Source organism: Callionymus lyra, chromosome 4, assembly GCF_982586985.1.
Source record: "Callionymus lyra chromosome 4, fCalLyr1.hap1.1, whole genome shotgun sequence".
In the NCBI taxonomy this organism is placed as follows: Eukaryota; Metazoa; Chordata; class Actinopteri; order Syngnathiformes; family Callionymidae; genus Callionymus; species Callionymus lyra.
In genome coordinates, this window is record NC_141821.1 from 33,109,473 (window position 1) to 33,131,399 (window position 21,927).

Consider the following 21,927-nt stretch of genomic DNA (forward strand, 5'->3'; position numbering starts at 1 on the left):
ATGGAGATTATGGATATCAACAATACAGAGACTCCCAGTAAGAGTAAAACTGGTGTAGAAGGAAAAGAAAACACAGATATTTAACAATAAGACTCCCAACATTGACAAAATTGAAATCAAAAGACGGTAAGTATACAACATGTACAGTTTTTTAAATTAAACTCTTTAGCTTGGTTTGAGGCCAGAGCTTCTCTAGGGCTGATTTGAATCCCTTATTTCCTTTTGTTGTCACTCTCGGTAGGGGGTGATGTTACATCTGTTCAGGAAGATTCCGATAAGATTACATGCAGTTACTCTTGCGTCCTTGCAAAACCAGGGAAGCGGCGTCTGCCTTCTCTCCCTGCAGGATGAATCAGGCAAATGTCGCTCCAGGATTCTTAGAGCAGTCGGTCACATGGAATAGAGCAAGGTCAGATTTCCTTTCTGTGGTTCCCCTACATTCCCGCAGCCTGCTGTGTACCCACTTATACTTGGAGGAAGCATTAAATTGAACCCAGATTTCCTTTTTTCAAAGGGGCAACTTGAAAACAGAATACCGAGAATTTCAAAGATGTCCTCGGGTCTTTACACTTTCCTGTGAACTGCTTGAATGCCAGGAAGGCAATAATGTTGCAGTTATTCTTGGCACTGAAGTCTGATGGACGAGGGTGTTTGGGTTACTCCAGGAACAGATGAAGGAGTGGTTTGTTAACTGCTCTGTGTGTTTATATCGTCCCCTTCAGTTGTTTTGGGAAACATCAGCGCAGATTGATGCGATCAATACTTCTTGACTTATTTTGGTACAAAACCACTTATTGAATATTGTTTTGAGTGCTTTGTGACCCTGGTCTGGAAAAGTGCTGTATAAATACAAATTACTTACTTACTTACTTATTTTTTCTTGTGGAATCAGAAGCTTTATTGGAGGTGGATGTGATGTATCCTCTAGACTGCATGTTCCTCTTTATATGGCCTTCCAGTAGGATGTAGGGTTAATATTTAATGAGTTACAAATATGGTGTTCTACAGTTGAATCAATCTCTGTGTAAAATAATATAATATGATTTACATGTAAGCTTGTTTAAGGTAACATCTACAGCAGGTTATCTCAAGTTGCTCACACTAATATATACAAGATTAATAAATAAATTGAAAGATAGCTGGGTAGATGGATGGACAGACTATAGAATAGTTTTGTGCTCCTATGACTTTTAAGGGTTTTTTGCCTCTAAATATCAACTTATAGACAGGATTTCAAAGACAAGACAACACTAGTGCTAATCATTTTATCTTTTTTTGAGCAGTAATAATGATCTAGTTTCAAATGATCTTCTCATTTCCTCATTTCCTCTGCACATTTGCATTGAGCGCGTGCAACTGTTGTGTGATTGTGCCTGAAGCTCCGAGCAACCAGTGATGCAACGTGGCTCCTATAGTAGCGCCTCTGTGTGTGTGCCACCAGTGTGGCACCAGTTTGTGACCCAGCACTGCATTCGGTTCCTGACAAAAGACCATTTATGTATTTCTTCTTGTCCTCTTATGCTACAGGAAAAAAAGCTTCAAATACATTTAACCCGTGATTTTATGGTAATGTACTCCAAACAATCCTGACATGGACGCTGCATTATGTCAACCACAGCCCCAGAGCGCTTATGTCTGACGCAAATTGTATTTAAAGGAAACAGACATCCTGAACAGCTCCCTTCTCTTCCTTTTGAGCGATTGAAAGTCAATTAATATACAGGAAATGATGTCACGGAAGAATGTAGGCGCTACTGTAATACATCAAATATCAAGGCGCCTTACGTGATGCTGTTCTGGGTATTCCAGTCCAGTACCATGAAAGGGATGTTGCTGCTTCCTCATGACAGTTGCTAGATTGGGGAGCTCAAGATATCCTCCCACAGGAGATAACGACAACTGCTCATGCCTACGTGATGAAATGCCACACTGCAAAAATGTTTGTAGAGATGAAAATGTTATCAGGTTTCATAGGAATCGTATCAAGGGTCGGAGTGAAGGATTGTAGTGCTAGAGTCAGGAGAACATTTCCGATATCGCTGCTGCAGCAGAGGTTTACAGTGACCTAATCCCCACAACAAAGACCCTCTCTAACTTTCACAATGTCCGCTGGAAAAAAAGATGGGGAAACATGCCAACTACGAGAGCACGATATCCTTTTCGTTATCCCATTGTTTTCCTTCTCTGGGGTTACCCTGGCCTGCAGAGCTGAGCTGACCTCTCTCTGTGTCACTGTGTGTGCTCAAGGGTTCGTGGCATCCAGGAACTAGCATTACCAGCCGCTAGTATTTAGAACCGCAGGAGGCAAGTCATTATTGAATTATTGGGATTAATAAAGACATTCAATTCACCTGCTTGATTACCAGAAATCCAACTACAGTAGACTGGGATGTGGATTTCTCCTTCAAAATGTCTCTGTAGGTTCTCATTCTTCCAGGTCGACTTCCAAAGCGAGGCAACTGTGGTGGAGTTCCTTCTAAATATGTTTTCTTTTCAAAGTTTGGAAGTGAGTGTGTTCCCATATGGGCCACATTATCCTACCTAATATTTATTCTTCTATCTGGGGTCAAGTCGCAGGGTCAGCAGGAACCCAGATTTTCCTCTTCCTGGAAACCTCCTCAAGATCCCCCAGAGATCCGCAGATCCGCTGCTCATTACTATTCAAATTGTAATTTTCACCAGGTTTTTATTGCACCTTTAATTTGTATTTCTGATACTGTTTCAATGTCAATAATACCATTAGTTAAATTAATAAGCTCCTTGGCTGAGGTAATATTTCGAATGCCATTTTAATAAAACACAGCTTCGGCTTCTCAAGAATGCTTTTAAAGGGATTCTTTCCACTGCCTAAATGATCTTATTAGAGAAGCAACAGCATTAGACCACTTATGCGACGCTCCCACTGTCACCCTGATTTCGATTATAGCTTTATTTATTTTTCGTCTTATGTATGTGATGATCACTCGAAGTAGGCGTGCACTAAAAGCCTTGATAGTGATGAGCAGGCAATAGTGCAGATGGTGTCAGCGAAGCATTTACCTTGATGGAACATCACGCTTTGATGTCTTCACTGGTGGACGCAGAAGCATGCACAGATTCATCGTCGTGACTTCAACAGATGCTTTCTGAGGTTGCTGAGTTGATAGACTAGAGGTTTTAGGAGATTTATTGACGGCACAAGTATGTCACTCCTTATAAAGATGTCACATCACTCTCAGCATGCAGCCAGTTAAAATACCAGGTTTGAGTCCAGCTTTAGGCAAATCCACATTTGCTGTCACAAGTCTTTGTTAGTCTTTGTTCTCCCTGTAGGGACACCTGATGAAAGTGGGCCCATGGGCCACATGCAGCCCTTTCACTGTAGTTGTGTGGCCCTCATGGGGACCGAGTGAAAGAATAACATTTACAAACAAATGTATGATTATTATAATAAGTATAATCCTATAGAAATGTTTTCTGCCGCTATTTTGGTTTTGTATGGATTATTATTATACATTACTGGTTCAACTTAATATAACTAATATAATAGTATTATTCTTTTTTTTAATTCAGCATTTATTTCAAGAATGTCTTAAAATAACAAAGTAATTTTATAGCATAATTAAACTTGTACACATTGTTACCAAGATTTTTTTTTTAGTTTCCCTAATGAGACAAATGTTCTTCATCCCATATATCCTCTGGCTTGTCTACCCATCACAATAGTCCAAGTGTATAATGTGGCTCCGAAGAAAATACCATTGCTCACCTTTGATTTAAAAAGTCCATGTGTGTGTAGTTGTCTGTCTATATGTCACGCTGTCCAGGGTGTCAATGCTCCATGTTATGGGAATGAAAAGTTGAAAGAACAAAATAACTGAAAGTTATAGAGATAAATGTTTGGTTCTGGGTCTAACTTTAAGTCAAGTTAATTTCCTTGTCCTGTCAGGGTGCACGGCACAGAATAATAAACACCACAATGAATCAGCAATTCTACTGCTGAATCCCTCTAGAATCCCTTTTTTCTTCGAGCTCCATCTTCAAACGAATGCTGTGTTGAGTTGATTGATCAGGCTTCTGTGGCAGCTTTACCTCAGTGCTCCCTCAACAAAGCACACAGTGATATAAATGGCTTTACAGCATCTGTTACGTCAGTGAAATCTTATAAGATAATTCTACTGACTTGAGCTTTTAATCACAAATATAAGGTACTTTGTAATGGCCATGAAATGAACTATGCACCTCTAGTGGAAAGATGAATAGGTTAATTCAGAAGTTCTGACTTAAACTATCTAAAAGTACAAAAAATTATTATCTTGATCAAAGAAGAGGATAATGTCGACTTCCTAGTCAACCATTTTCCTGATCAACTTCTCACTGGGTTGTTTGCTCATTCCCTATTTTATGTAGGTTAATATTTGCTTCTCATAAAATGTCTGAAATGGGGATGTTAAGATGTACATAATTAGAAAAAAAACATGAGTTTCATGTATGTTTACTCCGGGTAGAGATGAGCTATAGATGCCATTGACCTGTACAATTTGACTTTCCTATGCACCTATGTAAGGCTGATCAAATGAAGCAATCGGTTCTTGCACATTGAAATATATTATGCCTCATTCAGTTTGAAAGTATATCAGAATCATGAATGGTTGAATTGAACATTGTGAATGTAAAATGTGTTGTTTTTTTTTATTCTATTATTTTATTTGTTTAAGCATTAAATATTCTTTTCAATAATTGTATCAAATAATTGATATATTGAAAGGTTAAATGTATTTGTATTGAACAATTGAAATCAATCATTTGTATATTAAAATTGAGGGTTTTTTAAGTAACTGAATAAAATAATTTGAAAATGTTGTTTTTCCACGCATAGAGTTGGATCATCTTATTCAAATAATTAAAAATAAACTTTTGTAAATTCAAAATGTTCCATTCGGAATTTGGCCCTTAAATTCACTATTGTCTGTTGGGACTTTTATACACTAGAACCATTTTTTCACTGTATTTAAAAGACTATGAATACAAACATTTAGAATTTAGAACATTTATTTTTAAATTGTTGGAATTGGGATATCAAATACAAATTTGGAAATTCAATTATTTAAATTATTGAATCAATTTTATATATATATATAAGAGAAATGCCTGAAAAACAACATCTCAATAAAAAACATTTGAAATGGTTAAATTCATTTCAGTCAGCAACAACCAACACAGGATATTTAGCTTCATTGTGTACTTCTATCATACTTTTTAACGTGCCTGACAAAAGACAAAAGATCCACACACATTGATTAGGTGAGACGTGGATCAATGTACTTTAAATTAAGAAAAGATTACACTCAACGCTTGACTGCTATTGTACCGTTTGTGTTGTACATTTATCCAATCACACTCTGTTTTTCCTCCCACAGAAAGAGATCCAGGCAATGAGCCAGTGCCATCATCCCAACATTGTGTCTTACTACACCTCCTTCGTGGTGAAGGATGAGTTGTGGCTCGTCATGAAGCTGCTGAGTGGTGGTGAGTGAATATCCATCGTTTCCCTCAACCTGGCGTCTCGAATGACTGCCCCCTCTCTGAAGATACAAGACATTCACATGTCGTCTGATGTACAATCCTCGTCCCGGCGGCTGAATGTTTGTCGAAGCTGTTCTCCGCTAGCGAGGGAACGAACAGAAAAAGAAGGAAGGCTTGTATCCTGCTCGTGTGATGTTCACTGTGATTGTAGGGAATGTGACAGCACTGATCCTCATTGTGTCCCATGTGAGCTGCACTTCTTTCTGGGCTTTTACTCGATATATGCGGCAGCTAATGACAGAGCCGAGGTAATAACAGCCTGGAGGCCGGCGTCATGGCATCCATGTGGCAGTGCTACAATTAACCAGTGAAAGAGAAGAGCGTGGAGAGAAGGCCACCACGAAGAAATGGCTCTCAAATCACAGAAGTCTGTGAGGAATTAAACTTGCATTTATCAGTCTCTCTGGGCTGCAGTGGTCCTGTTCCTGGAAGTCTTCTGGCACTGTGGAGTCTACTTGTGCTTGTGTGCACTCCTGTTTCCTCCCACTGTCCACAAAGCTTATTTGATTACTTATTATATAAGTGGTGTTAGACTGGTGGACCTTTCCAGTGTGTCCACCATGTGGTGCTGCAAGAAGGCAATGTCAGTCCTTCTTTTCATTTTTCCATCCATCCTGTATTTCCCCACTAATCAGAATTATTTTTAACCAATTATTGTCATTGCTCAACTATAAAGTTAGAAAATATAAAGAATATTCCACGTATAAAATTAATTCCAGTTATTTTATTTCCCCATGAGATACCTCTGAATCTTTTCTCAATGTGGTGCACAATGGTTTGGTCCAACTCACTGATCCTGTCGACTGTATTCAAACTTTATTTCCTGTGAATCTCTGGATTACCTAAATTGCCGGAAATCGCACAAATAGAGATTATTGTACAGAGATTATTGCACAGAGCTAAACTCGCTGCCACCACGATCAGTTGACCACCAGCTTGAGTGGAATGAAGCCTTAAGAAAGGTGCTTTGTCTGGTAGAGTTTAGTAAGTAAGTAAGTAAGTAATATATATTTATATAGCGCTTTTCAAGACCAGGGTCACAAAGCGCTTTAACAATCAAAACAATACTCAAAACAGTACATACTTCAAAGATCAAGACAACACCGAGAACAACACAGGAGTTCGAGAAATTCAAGGAAAAGCCTGAACAAATAGAAACGTCTTAAGATGTTTCTTAAAGGAGTCAGTAGACTCCATCAAGCGCAAAGAGAGAGGAAGATTGTTCCAAAGCTTAGGAGCAACAGCCTGAAAAGATTTCTCTCCTCTGGTCCTGAGCCGTGTGCGTGGAACCATAAGTAGATTCTGATCCACAGACCTCAGAGCCCGAGCTGGGGTGTAAGGCTGGATCAGATCAGTGATGTAAGGAGGAGCCTGACCATGAATAGCTCTGAAAGTAAGAACCAGAATTTTAAAGTTGATCCTGAAAGAAACTGGAAGCCAGTGAAGAGTTTTAAGGACCGGAGAAATGTGAGTTCTTCTACTAGAGCGGGTCAGAATTCTCGCTGCAGAGTTCTGAATCAACTGCAGACGAGACAGATCCTTCTTCTCTTAGTGGTGGAATGCCTAATACAAAAATACTTTTCAAGAGAAATTACTGTTTTTTTTTAAACCCAATGTGACCAGAATGTTTAGCTGAATGTGATGGAGTTAACACCAGATCCATAAACACGGGAGGTTCTGTTATACATTATATAACTGCATTAATGTGGTCAACACTTCCTTTTTTGACAGAAATTAATTAAAATCTAGCAAACCCCCTGAAATATCCTCTACTGTCATGATAAATTTCATTTTCGAATTAAGGCAAACAACGACGTCAAACTAGAAGTTGCTATTTCATACTTTACTGTATATAATCTAGACATAAAAATAAATAATTGTAGAAGCAAGGACTGCAATCCCACCTAGTTGGGGTTGAGAGGTGAGAAAACATGTTTACTTAACATCACTTCGTCAAAGTCGGGCTTGTAAAAACTCACACTTGCCTGCAGACAATTCAGGATCTTCAGTTTTTGGACTGTGAGAGAAAGTGGGCCCAAGGGAAACCAACTCAGGCACAGGAAGAACAGAAAGCGACTTATCTTTAGTCCATTGAACTGCCTCTATTCCAAGTTGCATGTAAAACCTAACTTTTATCATGAATAATTTAAAAGCCATCACAGCAGTTTAGTTTTTCCCTTCGAAACGCCTTAAGATTCTTGTTGGATTTAATAAAAAGCAATTATATTTACAGTAAAAGCTGACGGATGAAAGACTGAAGAAGGCTTCTTGTCCTTTTACTGAATCATTCAAGACATTCAATTGAACATTGATACACCAAACAACATTTCCCCCAATTTGTTTCCACTCACAGCCGCTGCTCTCTGACACTTGCTGTAAACACAAATGCAGCACACGTCATGGAAAGCACCCATGTGGCATGCCTGGTTCTCCAGGATTATACACCAGTTGGCAGACGTCTTCCAGCTGAACCAGGGACACTGAGATCATCAGCAGACTCTGGAGCAGGCGGCTGGCTTCAGTGCCGGGCCGGTTATGCATTAACAACATGGCCCGCCTTTATCCTACATTAGTCATCTTCCCTCCATGGTTAATTGTATTATTTTATTGTGCGGAATAATTAAATGATTGACTCAAACACAGATAGCAAATTAGGTCAGGATTATAAAGCGCCTCTCGTCAGGGCAGAGCACAGCAACCTCAAGGAAGGCCAAGGGCTGTCTGCTGTTAAGGATTGATGGAGTGGAACAAACAGTCCGCCCACTGATACTGTATCCTGCCTCGTGTCTTCCACCGTTGAGAGACTGATAACACTTCAGTTCCTTTTCATTCCTCTGTACCGTCTGTGTGAAACGGTGGCCAACCGTTGAGGAACATTTTTATCGACCACGAAAAAAAAGAAGGCTTTATGAAACCAACTTAATTTACACATGGTCATCAATTATAGCAATAGCTGAAAAATGTCATTTGTTGTGAGTTTTTTGTCACCTGTAACATTCACTGCCTGTTGCATTCAGTCCAATCGCATACACAGTATATATATATATATATATATATATATATACAGTATATATATATATATATATATTTATATATATAAAATCAGCAGTGTGAACGTTTCCTATTTTTTCTATGTGCGTATTCAAAGCTTCTAACCGTTGTGTAACTGATAACAGAACCGAGATTTATGATCTTTCTATCACAGTAGCGCTATATTGAGACCATTAAAAAGAAGTAGAGAATTCTTGTAGACCTCATTCAAACAAGTACTTAAATATAGCCATATATATATATATATATATATATATATATATATATAGTCATAAATCACATTCATTTGCTCTTATATATATATATATATATATATATATATATATGTCACAGTACAGATTTGGAATCTTGAATCCTACTACTACAGATTGGAATTCCAATCTTGGCACTTCACCCAATTGTCTAGTTGTAATGCTTGTAGAGCCTTGTCATATCTTTCTTTTGTGATGCAGTAGTTTTCCTCCTTTCTCTGCTCAAGGCTGCTGATCTTCTCTTCAAGCAATCTGTAGAATTCTGCTTTCTTCTGCTGCTCATCCGCCGCCATCACTTGATCAAGCTACTTTGTGTTGTCACTTTGACATCAACTTTGGAACTGGCTTAGGAGGGGGAAATTAGCCCTTTTATATCGAGTCACTAACATACTGGAAAAAACGGTTGAGCATATTGAGCCACTAAATAATGGTCCTATGCCAATTTATCTGATTTACATATCGATATTAAGATCCCAGATCCAATCTCTACTAGTAGAGATTCAAATCTCTGGAATTTCCCACCTCTACAAGTAGGATCTGGAATCCTACTTGTAGAGATTGGAATTCCAATCTGTACTAGGAGAGATTGGAATCTCTACTAGTAGGATCAGAAATCCAATCTGTACTAGCAGGATTCCAGAATTTACTGGATTCCAATCTGTACTGTGACATATATAGCTGTTCTTGCAATTCTAAAAATGTGGTTAAAAAATAAATTTCTTCAGCTATTTATTACATGACCTCAACCCCTTCTTTGACGGAGGTAAAAATGCTGATCTTATGGCATAAAAGGAATCCTATGAAGCTGAACAATGTCATGTCATCAATACTGTAGACCTCAGAAGAAAGGGAGTGATCCGTGAACTGCTGATGACTCTTCTTTGTCCTGGAATTTCAAGCAGTCATTAATAAAACAATTGATTGTGAAACACAATCCTGCCATAAGTACCAAAATCACAATAGTGATTTTAACTTGAAATACATCCAGGTTTTATTCCAAGCATTTCAGCATGACGAGTGAACAACTGTTCTTTTCAAGCGCCTCAGAGTGTGCGACAGACACAGGTCACATCAGAGAGACAGGGTCCAGTGATGCGATGTGAGTCATGCTAAAGCGAGCTGAGGAATGTGCTCCCAGGAGATTATTACACGGAGTTAAACTCACTGCGACCACGATCAATTGACCACCAGCTTGAGTGAAATGAAGCCTTAAGAAAGGTGCAATTGACTGGTAGAGTTCAGTGGTGGAATCACTTATACAAAAAATACTCTTAAAGAGAAATTACATTTTCTTTTAAACACGCTGTGACCATAACGTTCAGGGGAATTGAGCATTTAGCTGAATGAGATGGAGGTGAAACCAGATCCAGGTTTTCAAATAAATTTAAGTTGCCAAAAAAATTCAAGCAGCAGCAATACCTCCTGAGTCTATTGTGCAATGTATGATCTGCTAGTCCAGTTTTTGACACTTACATTTTATTTAACTTGCCATTTTGTAACTTTATTTCTATGTTGACTTGCTTATTTTTATTTTTAAGCCAAGATAGGCTTGAAATGTATTATCTTTTTAATACAGCCTCCAAACCAATGAAACATGAAATTTGGGGGGCTTTTTAAAGGAACCTTGGATTAGAAAGTGTTATTAAAACAAATAATAATTCAAATAGTTTTTTATTTAGGTATTAACATTGCATTTGGAAAGACAATAGTCACAGAAACTCCTCAATGTATGTCTATATACATGTCTGTAAAATAGAATTGTAGAATGGGTGAAATGGGAAATTTCTACAATTCCCTTCAGCAAACATGAAAACAAAATAATATGGGACAAGAAGAAGCTAAATAATGGACAGTGAGAAAAGTGTATTGAAGAAAAGGTTTATGTTCTCTATTTTAGCTTGGTTGAACATTAAGGTATATAGAAATATACAAGATTTAAATTCTCCTATTAAGGAAGATAAGCACACTTGGCTATATTGCTTCAACTCCACTTCACACATCGATAACAACCGATTTATGAAAGACTTAAACACATAATTATCTCAGTCCCCTATGCAAAGCACCAAATGTACTTTTCACGTTGATAAGATAAACCTGCTATTTGTCCCTCACTGGGCTGTGCAAAAGAACCGTGAGTAAGCAGCGATGCTGCCCAGGTTCAGAGGTGTGTTCACAGGTTTTTGAATGTCAAAATGAAACTGGAGTTGGTGGCATGAGCCTGGATCACATCATGTGCATCCAGAATATGGCGCGTATGGAAGCATTAAAAATACCTTCATTAACTGGCTTTATTCTTCTAAACGTGACCTGCTCCCACCGTCTTCTTGAGCATCTCTACTGGTAGTTCCTGTCTCGTCCGCCACACACTGAAGCAGTGCTGAGCGGAAGATAACTGTTGAGCGGAAGACAAAGATAATCTCTCTTTTCTCAATGAGCTTCAAAGAGCTTCCAAATCCGAGATCCAAGCCTGCACACATCCCTCTGCTGCACACCTGCCCCGTCTCCCACACTCCCATCCCGTCTGATTCTTGTCGTCTTTGAATGGGCTTGTTTCGTTTTCTCACCGCTGAATAGCGTTTTCTACCGTGCACTGTCACAGCACGACGAACCCGATGAACCCTCCTCTCTCTCTCTCCCTCTCTCTATCTCCCTCTCTCTCTCTCTCCCCCTCTCCCTCCCCTGTAGCTCTGCCACGCTGTCTGGTACTCTCTGCAATAACACTGTATACTCTCAGATGGCCCATCCTCTTCCACTTCTGGGTAAAAAAGGCATTTAAACTGCATGCCAGGATGTGCCAGACAAATAAAATACACAATCTGCAGGTATTTAGAACCCGATTTTCTAAAATCTAAAATCACAAGACCGTCTAAAGACAGTTTTTCTTTTGTACGAGGTTGCATTTCTGGTCATGCATCATTCTATTTCAGCTCCTCTGTTTTTTGTGTATTCACCAATGTTGCTCAAAACATTGTGAGTACCAGATAGCAGAATTATATTTACACAGCGGGAGCGATACATACGTTTGTCATAATACCTGCATCTCCAGAATGCCAAATCTAGCAATCTTGTCCATCTTATATACTTTTGAATCGCCAACGAATCCAGCAAAGAAAGAAGTTAAACCATAATTAAATGGAAATTGACTGCACTCAACGACATTGTTTCTCATTTCAAGGTCGCTCATGTTTATTTTATTCCCTCCATGAAGGAGTTTGTGTGATTATCAAAGTTTACCTCTGCACCTTTTTAGAATTGTGAAAATGAAATGATAAAATCCACAAGTATACTGAAAGGCAGTAATGTTTGGTAAAGATGGTACCAGTGGGTTTGGAGATGAGCTGCTTGGCAGAGGTCGGCACTGCCTGTCTTGGGTTCTTTTCATGTCAGTCCATCATGGTGAAGATTGTATTCACAGAAAAGCCAGCTCCTAAAATAACACAGCAGTTAGTAGTTGGATTTACTCAAAAATAGCAGTAAATGTCGGGTTTCATGCCACAATAAGGGCATGTTTTGCTTTGGCTAAACGAAAAGGTCATGGTGATATTAAACAGGACTTTGACTGGACACAGAAAATGATTTCTTCTCTCTTCTGTAAAATCCAATAAAAATCAATGAAAATTAGTTTTTTTTTTCATTTTGATTCAATTCTGTGTGTTTTTATAAGTAAGTTGGGAGCGGATTTGAACTTTCATCAATGTCTGGAGACTTTTCCAGTGACGTGGAGTTTAATCTTTAGTGTAGAGAAGAAACAAGTCGGTCTGTTTAGCCAGCAAATTTCTGACAGGCTGTGACATTTCTGTCCCGTCTCTCTGTGTTTTCCAGGATCCGTGTTGGATGTGATCAAGCATATTATTTCACGGGGTGAACACAAGACGGGCGTCCTTGATGAGGCCAGCATAGCCACGGTGTTGAAAGATGTGCTGGAGGGCCTGGAGTACCTGCACAAGAACGGACAGATCCACAGGTGAGAGGAAACAGAACTTGAGGGTTAAAGAGTCAAAGGGCTTCACTTTTATATAAACTACAATACAATCAAAACTAACGGGTATGTTGACTCCTGGGTACCCTAACATATGTCAAGGTAAATAATGCTTTAACTCTTGTGTTATCTCAGGATCAAGGTGACTCGAAGGCCCGACAACAAATGTAATTGTTTTATCCCTTGTGATGTCTCTGGGTCGAGGTGAACGACCTCCCTGGCCTCCGGAAATGAATATGCAGTGGTAGAGGTTGTTCTTCTTGAACCAGAGACAACACAAGGGATAAAACAATTACATTTGGTGTCGGGCCTTCGGGTCACCTTGACCCTGAGATAACACAGGGCTTGGAAATGAAATAAAGTTATTTTAGTTTTAGTCTAACTGTTTTTACAGTGTATGTAGAAAAAAAAAAGTAAAACACTTTTTTGCACAATTTCCTCATGTCCAATGGCAATGCCAGTCAAATTAAATGCATGGTCCAGTTAAGTGACACCAAACCACCTCTTGACACACGGCATAGACAAACCGTACACCTGAATGGTAAAAATTACTTGCTAGCTTAGCTATTTGATAAAAGCAGTTATGCCGAGGTGTTATTTACCATGTATCTTTATATATTTTGATTAAAAAAAACTAAAATGTATAAATCTCCAAATGGATAAAAAATGTTCTTAGATAAAAAAAAAGGTAATTCTTCGAGAAAATGGTTCACATTCGAGAGAATAAACCCACTTACTAAAGGCTTTAAGTATGAATTTGATCAGTCGTATGGTTCGGATCAACAGAAACACACAGTTTATGAAGTGAAACACATAACACTGGCTGATAAAGTTGATCACAAGTAAGTATCAATTTGCGTTTCCTTCATAGGTGTGTATAAGGTTTTCTCAAATCTCAAACACGTGGAGGAAGCTCGGTCACAGGAACTCCATGTTAATTGCTATACAATATTTAGACTGCGTTAAGAGTTTTCTATATATGTATTACTGGAGATGAAATACATTTCTGTTGTTCATGTTGCACAGACTGGCTTCAACGTGTAAATATTGCATTAGTGTGTCTGGGGCATAAGTGCACCTTACAACAAGAGGAGAGTGAGAAGGGGTGAGATTGATGCTCACAGTAGGGCGGGATGATGAATGAAATGTTTACAGATAATGGTATCAGAGGGATCAATAAAGTTGGATCCATCCATCCATCTATATCATCAGCTCAGTAATCGTCTCATTAGAAATGTGAGGGCTATTGGGAACTATTGGAGCTGAGGTGGATTAAACAAGTGGAATTAGTGGTCATTACAAGGCTTGTGTGCTGCTGTGTCCACTTTACACCTCAAGCACTTTTAGAGTGTAAAGTATTCTAGAGAGAACTCAATAACTTGCCGATCAATTTCTTAATAATGAATCTTGTCCACTTTCTACGGACTAGCCTTCATGCATTGTTTTAACAGAAGGCCCATCAATATGCTGACTGTCTATAATCCCTGGTGATTTGATCAGTTTCTGATGTCAGCACTCGTGCTCTTGTATAAGATGGATCATGTGAGTCGAAGCATGACGCCAGGAATGGTGGAGGTCAGTCTTAAAGGAGTGAAGGAAGGAGGGAGAAGTGAGGAATCATAGTCGCTCTTGCGAGGCCGAGAAGCAATTAGAGGGTCGTGCCGGCAGGGTAGTCTAAACCAGAGACATTTACCATAGGGCAGCGAACTGCTCCGTCCGAATATTCACAGAAGCCTGGAAGTTTAGTGATTCAATGTTGACACTGGGTTTCTAATGCAGGTTCAAGCTCACACTGTTGTACAGACTTGACAAAAAACTCTGAGCTTATTTTTATAGGCTGACACATTAATGTGGTTCCACAACTGTCCACAAGTCTTTCTTCTAATTTCCCCAAATGTTCATACATGTTTTGATACAAGTGCCATTCCAGTTTACATTTTGATGTCCTCATAAATCCAACCCACCAGATCTCCCTCCTAACGTTTACTTCATCCCAGTAGTGCATTATTTTGGGTTATTTTGAATTATGGGATCAGAAGTGCAGGAATTAATACTCTGCTGTGATTTGGTCAGGCATCAAGGTTTGTCACTGCGCTTCATCAATCCCGGAAGTCTCCACCTTCAAGGGGCTCGTTGTATAAACAATGCATGTTGTGATTACAGTTGGCTTGAGGAAGGAGTGAGGACCATTATTACGTAATAATGGACTTCACTCTCGTAACCTCTCGTTCGCTGAAATATCAGATGGGGGAGAACTTTATAAAGTAACAACTTCCAAACATGGTCATGATGATGAACTTACTGCATCTTGGAGAGGAAGACTTCAACATTTGAAACATGTGTCAGGAGAGTTGGGTTCTCACACTAGTTGCCCTTTAAAATGTTGACCTAACCCTCAAACCTCCCTGATCTGATTAGCTGAACAACTGAGGGCCAACAAGGAACAACCTCACAACATCAAGGGCTTAAAATATCCGCAGCTAACATCTTCGTGCTACATATCACAACAGGCCATCTCGGGTCGCATGCAGTGGACTTCATGCGTACGGAGGGCTTGTAATGCCCTGAAATGAGTCCTGAATAATAGCAAGGTGGCCATATATGTAGTGAAATAAACACGCAATAAGAAACAAAATGTAGCCTTTTGGGTACAGTTAACAATAAAGAGCCATTAAGTGGCCAACGACTGCGCTTATTCTTTCTGCCAGTGGACCTGCAGGTCAAATCATAAACCCACTTTACAATCTTTTTAAGAGCCAATGCAAGCTTGACACCAGGATGTGATGTCACAGGAGGCGACCCAATAGAGCTGCAAAGTACGATGGCTGCGAGATGAGAGGAATAAATCTTTTTGGCAGTTTCATACCCAGCCGGTTCCCACCTGACTGTAGGCTAGTTTTTATATGGTCATAAATATAAACATTTTTGTCTCTTTGTATCTTCCTCAGACCTTTTGTGGCTGCTAAACTAGAACAATTCCAAACATGCCATAGGATGAGTGAGATATATGGAGGATAAAGAGCAAGATTCTCTTGAACGCTCGATCTTTAATGGCCACACGACCTGTAGGAGTCATAAACTGTTGTTAGCTTTCCTCCCTGGATTTCTTAAAACTTGTATGGCGCATTGTGCCTTCAGCACCTCCCTCCTCCTTTGCCTCTCATGAATGTTAATGAGCATTACACTCTGCTGCAGTGAACCATTGACTCCACGCTGCCTCAATAAGTGCAGGAGACACTGGATCAAGTCATAACTAGATTAAATCCTCCCTGTCATTCTGTCGTGTCTTTGAATTGCCGTTTCCAAGGAATAAGAAATCGGGACAACATTTAAGTTGTGGGTAAATACTTATAATACTATTTTTGTTTCTCATCAAGCTTCAGTACAGTGTGACATGTCGGAGTATTGAGGTTATGTAGAAGCTACTTTTGATAGAATGATTTATTTTGTTTCTCTTGCATCTATAATTTATTGTGGAGATGTAAAAATAACATCTAAAGTCGCACACACTTGAAAGGGCTAACTTTTAAGTTCAGCCATACAGTTTTTAGCCCTGACAATTTAGTGTGATAGTCCTTTAATCTTCAGCTGTTCTATGGCTTGTATTCTGCTAGAAATGTTAACTTTAATTATGTAGTAAGGTGTTTTCGGTCAAAGGAGAAAAACTGAGCAGCCAAACCTGAACAGTCGTATTCACATAAGCCTTATTTAACTTGCGCTGCAGTTTATCTTTTGAGTCATTTGACTTCAATACTCACCTGTATTTATACATTCTCAGAAGTAAGCACTTAATACATTTTAAAGCAGCAGTGAGCAAGATTAAAAATATATTTTGTCAAAACAGTGTAATGGCATTGTCCTGCCTCCTATGTTGCGCAGTTGCCACATACAGCATTTTGTTTATGAAACAAGATATATACAGTATATAGGCTCTAGATGCATCCCATTGTATCATTCTGGTATGTTCAATAAGTCTCTCAGTACTTCAGGCATCTAAAAACTCAGTTTGGTGGTCACATGACACTCGCAGGCTCTCCCAGGGAAAGTTACATTACAAGAGCATCGTTCGAATAACATGTAGAGAATTGTACTACATTAGTCATGACAGTCACAATCCAAACCAATCATTAAATAATTCATAAACAACGTAAATATATTCAGAATGTTATGTAGTGCTTCTTTAACATGTACAAATGCTAACATATATGGGGGTTTTAATATGTTGACTTTTGTAAATGATTGTCACTTTTTGTCTGTTCAAAAGATAATAAATAACCAAGAAAATGTCCCATTATTAAAGGTCTCGGCACCTTTTGTAGAAAGTGTTTCGTGACCCAGCTGAAGTCTTTCAAGGCGTTGTGCTTACATGAGTGTTTTTAGTTTGTTGTTAAAATGGTTCTTGTTTGATGTGTAGCACCCACAATGTTATCAAAGCAGAAATATTTGCGTGAGTAGAAAAGCATCAATGCAGCACATAATTCTGCATTTCATGTGTCTTTATAAAAACTATCAAATTAGTGAATATAAAAGGAAATGCGTACATTTATTTTCAAGTCTACTTTCTTCTCTTTTAGATAATTTTGATTTTTATCAAGAAACAATGTAACTGTCTAGATGTTAACTTAGTTAAGTTTTTTTAATTGTTATGATTATATTTGTCCAACAAATGTTTTTTTTAAATGTGTCGGATGTTAAAATTAATAAGAATTGAAAACTGGTCTGATGTTTTTCTTCCATGACAGTAGACATGCTTTCATAATACCCCGGAGAACTAATTCTGTGGCTGAATGTTTAACCACTATGTAAAGCCCCTCTCACTTGGATGTTGTGTAAATGATGTCAAGTATTTTTGGATATTCCCAAACTTGCCATTGAGCCTCAGGTGGTCTCCTCACACTCCCCGCTCCCTAAAAAGCAACATCTCATATTACTGGACGAGAAGTTAGCCTTGTAGTATGAGCAAAACCCAAATGAGGCAGAAGTGAGCGGTTATGTCAAGGGAATGCAGAGACACCTGAGTATTAACCCTGAAGGTTTTAAGGGGTGAGAAAAACTCTGAATTCTCTTGTGAAAACAAATTTATTTTGACAGGATGGAATCAATCAGTGTGTCTGCAGAAAATGTTCTTAAAGTTCACCCACATGTTATGACTTTTCTCGTTCTGCTTTTCATTGGATGGTGCAGCTTACCTCTGTGTGAGCTTCACTGACTTCTCCTCCCTCCCTTGTCACCGTCAGATCTAAAGGTTGTGTGCGTTTTCTTTACAGGGCCTAGCTTGGTGAAAGAAGCTTCACACGTCAAGTATTCAGCAGCATTTGAACTGTGACGTGTTAACTCTTTTGTGCCTCTCGTTCATTGTGTACTTTACTTATAAAGACTTCACTGCCAGGGCTGATTTTTAAACAAGAGAGTGTCAACGGAAAAAACACTTCGTCTTATTGATCATTTATATGGCAAAGTTAATAATGTATTTAGTGATGTGCTTGTTGTCGCATACAGATCCTCAACATCAATTTACTTGTATTTTTTACTTTTTTTGTATTGTACAAATGTAAATAATATCTATATATAATGTATTTTATAGTAAATGGAATGCATTTATTTCTTGGTAATGATTGATGTCCTCCCTCCTACACACCTGCCTGTGGTCATGCATGTGTTTACAGCCCCATGTGTCGGATGGTATTTCAATGTAGGCGACAAGTGGGCCTTTGTTTCTTGAAACCTGTGACATGACTCATCTCCAAAGCAGTAGTGCGATGTTATTTTTACATTCATTCAGAGTTTTGCTAGAACCATCAAGGAGCGTTTATTCTTCCTTCCGACCGCCTGTACTCTAGCACCCCCTTGTGGATGTTTATCGTACTGCCAGTCTTTAAAGCCTTACAGTGTCAGGAGCTGAAGCTGTGGGTAACTCTTGTTCATTCAAATTTGTTAGAATTTGTTCCTCTTTGTTGTTGTCTGACCTCTGTGCCGTCATGCTTTTTCTGAAAGGATGAATAGGAGGGACTGCTGGTTGCTGTCCTCTTTGTCACTGCTGCTGGCTTTACTTTTGTGTTTCCTTCTCATTTACTTGACCCTTTAACTTCAATTCTAACTCCGTTGCTATGACAACACAGCTGGCATGGCTGCAAGACAATGGTTCCGATAAGCAGTCGTCTTACCAACCCTTTCTAATACTATATTGTTGGCCATGTGTGGCCCATAAAAGCTGAATATAAAAGATTCATTGATTTTTAACGTCAGTAGCGTTGCTTCTAGCCAGCAGTGTCTCTCTGGCCGCATGTGTCGCTCTCACTTTTGATTCATTTTTGGGCTTGACTTACAACAGAGGTCATAGTCTGCCGCCAGCTCCTGAGGCTTAGTCTTTGGGCTCTGAATGTAAGTGAAATCAATCACACTGGGGGCCAAAATCTTTTATCAGTCCAAGACCAGAAAAAAATTATATTAACAGAGTCAGATTTTAAGATCCTCTTTCATTTATATGGCTGAATTTATTTATCTTAATTATCTTGTTCAGGGCGTCCTGTGCCTCATACCCGATGAAACTGGGCGAGCCTCCAGCCCCCCGCAACCCCATGAGGGAATAATCGGTAGAAAATGGAAAAAAAAAACCTAATTAAACATAAGACGGCAATTGGAATGTTTACTTTTTTATTACATTGTTTCTTCTACTTGTAACTCTGAAAATATGTCTTCACAGAGATCTGAAGGCTGGAAACATTCTCCTGGGTGACGATGGCTCAGTTCAAATTGCAGGTATGGTGTCGCAGTGAAAAAATAATCTTCCCTCCTTAACTATCAGAAGCACCTTTTCCTAACCCTGAATCAAACTTTGCTTCTTCTGGGAATCGTCAACAGATTTTGGCGTCAGTGCCTTCTTAGCTACAGGTGGTGACATCACTCGGAATAAAGTCCGTAAGACATTTGTGGGGACCCCGTGCTGGATGGCACCAGAGGTCATGGAGCAGGTGAGTGAACGTCAGGATTAAGCTTATGTGTCTTTCCTCCTCATGCGTGTGTCTTCTACAGGTGAAGGGTTATGATTTCAAAGCTGATATTTGGAGTTTTGGGATCACAGCGATTGAGCTTGCGACAGGTGCCGCACCTTATCACAAATATCCACCAATGAAGGTCCGTAGCACAACTCCCCCCCTGACTATTATTTTGCAACCGAGTTGAAAAAAACCTTTTGTTGTTGGTCCAGGTCTTGATGCTGACGCTGCAGAATGACCCACCAATCCTGGAGACGGGAATCACGGACAAAGAGATGGTGAAGAAATATGGGAAATCTTTTAGGAAGATGGTCTCAATGTGTCTACAGAAGGAGCCTGAGAAAAGGTTTTGTTCTTTTCTTCCCCTTGTTCTGTTCACTTGTTGTATCCTGTGTCTTGATAACAGGAGTTATCTATTGTTTACATTTTGTGTGTAGCTGACAATGTGCCACAATGGTTGTTTTTACGCTGATGCCAAAACTGCTGAAGCAAGAGCAAACATCTAACAACTGTTGATTTCCTTTTTTCAGGCCAACATCCTCTGAACTGTTGAAGCATAAATTCTTCCAGAAAGCCAAGGTGGGTTCTGCCGAGTCAGCATGGCCACCTCAGCACTGAACCTGGTTAACTGAAGGATTTGGATTCTTGTCTTGCTCCTGATAGTATATTATTGGTCATGGTTGTTATTAATCTGTAAAAAAAAAAGTGTTTGGATTTCAAAGGTTTTTCACCGATGATTTATTCAACACATTGGTAGGATTTTTAAATCCGACGTCTGGTCCTAGCATGGTCTCAGTCTTTTCAACTTCTTGGTTACTGATGAGTTGCTTCTCAGCCACTAAATCTTTCATGGCTTCCCATACATTCTTCATGAGTTTGAGATCAGGACTGTTATCCAGCCCATTGTTCCACTGTTCTCACCTACTGACTCATTTATATTTCACCTGTCTGGTTAATGTAGTCGAAGTTAAAGAAGACTTCATGTAATGATTTCAGATGTCATGATTATTAGCACTGATTTGGGTTATTATAATAATATTTATCAGTCTGTGGTTACTGAATTTAATAATCTTGCAAAATATAAAATAATCAACATTATGTATAGTAATATGCGTGTCAAAAATGTATTTTTATTAAAGCAAATCTGATAAAATACAGATACACTATTAAATGATTAAAATTAAAACTGGTTAAAAACTTGCAACAAAGATGTACACATTGAACAATATCAGGAAATGTTTTTGAATTAATTTTCAATATAAATCAATAGATATAAAGAAAGAGTAGATATTCAATGTTTTCAAATGTTTCTTTTAAAAGGTTAGAAAATAATGAGTTTGATTATCATTAAATGATAATAGATGAATATTCAGTTGATATATTAAACTACAAAAAGAGATAGTCGAAAAAAAAAAAAAGATTCAATTCAGAAACTAGAAAATTTGTAATAATTTAAATTCCAGTCAAATGTATTTAAAAATTCCCAAGATACATGTATATTTAAAAAGTAAACTGTGTATACTTACCGCTGTAACACCCCAGACTTTACCACTCTGGAACAAATACAGGAACATCTTATCTTGTATTTATGACTGATTTATTTTTTTAATCTTCATGGGTGGGCCACGGAGGTCCATGAGGCCAACAAGGGAATGTTGATTTAGTAAATGTTCTCTCATCTCCATCCAGTGTTTTATAACCGAGTGGTTGCTTGGACACCAGTCATAATGCTCACACTGCTTCCTCTTCCGATGACAGACCCACGACTATCTGAACGAGAAGTTGCTGCAGAGAGCCCCCACAATAACCGAGAGATCAAAAAGAGTAAGTGTTCAATCAAAAACTCCCTTCTGCTGGTTGAAGGTTTCATGCGAGTGTTATCTCAGGTACGCAGAGTCCCGGGCTCCAGCGGCCGCCTGCACAAGACGGAAGACGGAGAATGGGAATGGAGCGACGATGAGCTCGACGAAGAAAGCGAGGAAGGAAAAGCAGCCGTGGCCGCCTCCAGGGTAAAGTCACGTTTGAGTCGTAGAGATCAACATCATGTAGTTACTCCTCATGCCCTGCCTGTTCTGTTGACGTTGTC

The 21,927-nt window shown here is 39.0% G+C and overlaps 1 protein-coding gene across 2 annotated transcripts in view; it reads left to right on the forward strand.

The window, feature by feature from the left end:
* The window catches only part of oxsr1b (oxidative stress responsive kinase 1b), a 37,132-nt gene that overhangs the window by 8,372 nt on the left and 6,833 nt on the right, over positions 1-21,927 (forward strand). For both annotated transcript variants that reach the window (XM_087789909.1, XM_087789910.1), the window contains exons 3-11: positions 5,400-5,508; positions 12,690-12,831; positions 19,550-19,605; positions 19,708-19,817; positions 19,879-19,980; positions 20,054-20,187; positions 20,372-20,420; positions 21,600-21,665; positions 21,728-21,850. In XM_087789909.1, coding sequence (XP_087646035.1) covers positions 5,400-5,508; positions 12,690-12,831; positions 19,550-19,605; positions 19,708-19,817; positions 19,879-19,980; positions 20,054-20,187; positions 20,372-20,420; positions 21,600-21,665; positions 21,728-21,850 — 891 coding nt within the window. The remainder of the gene's footprint in view (positions 1-5,399; positions 5,509-12,689; positions 12,832-19,549; positions 19,606-19,707; positions 19,818-19,878; positions 19,981-20,053; positions 20,188-20,371; positions 20,421-21,599; positions 21,666-21,727; positions 21,851-21,927) is intronic.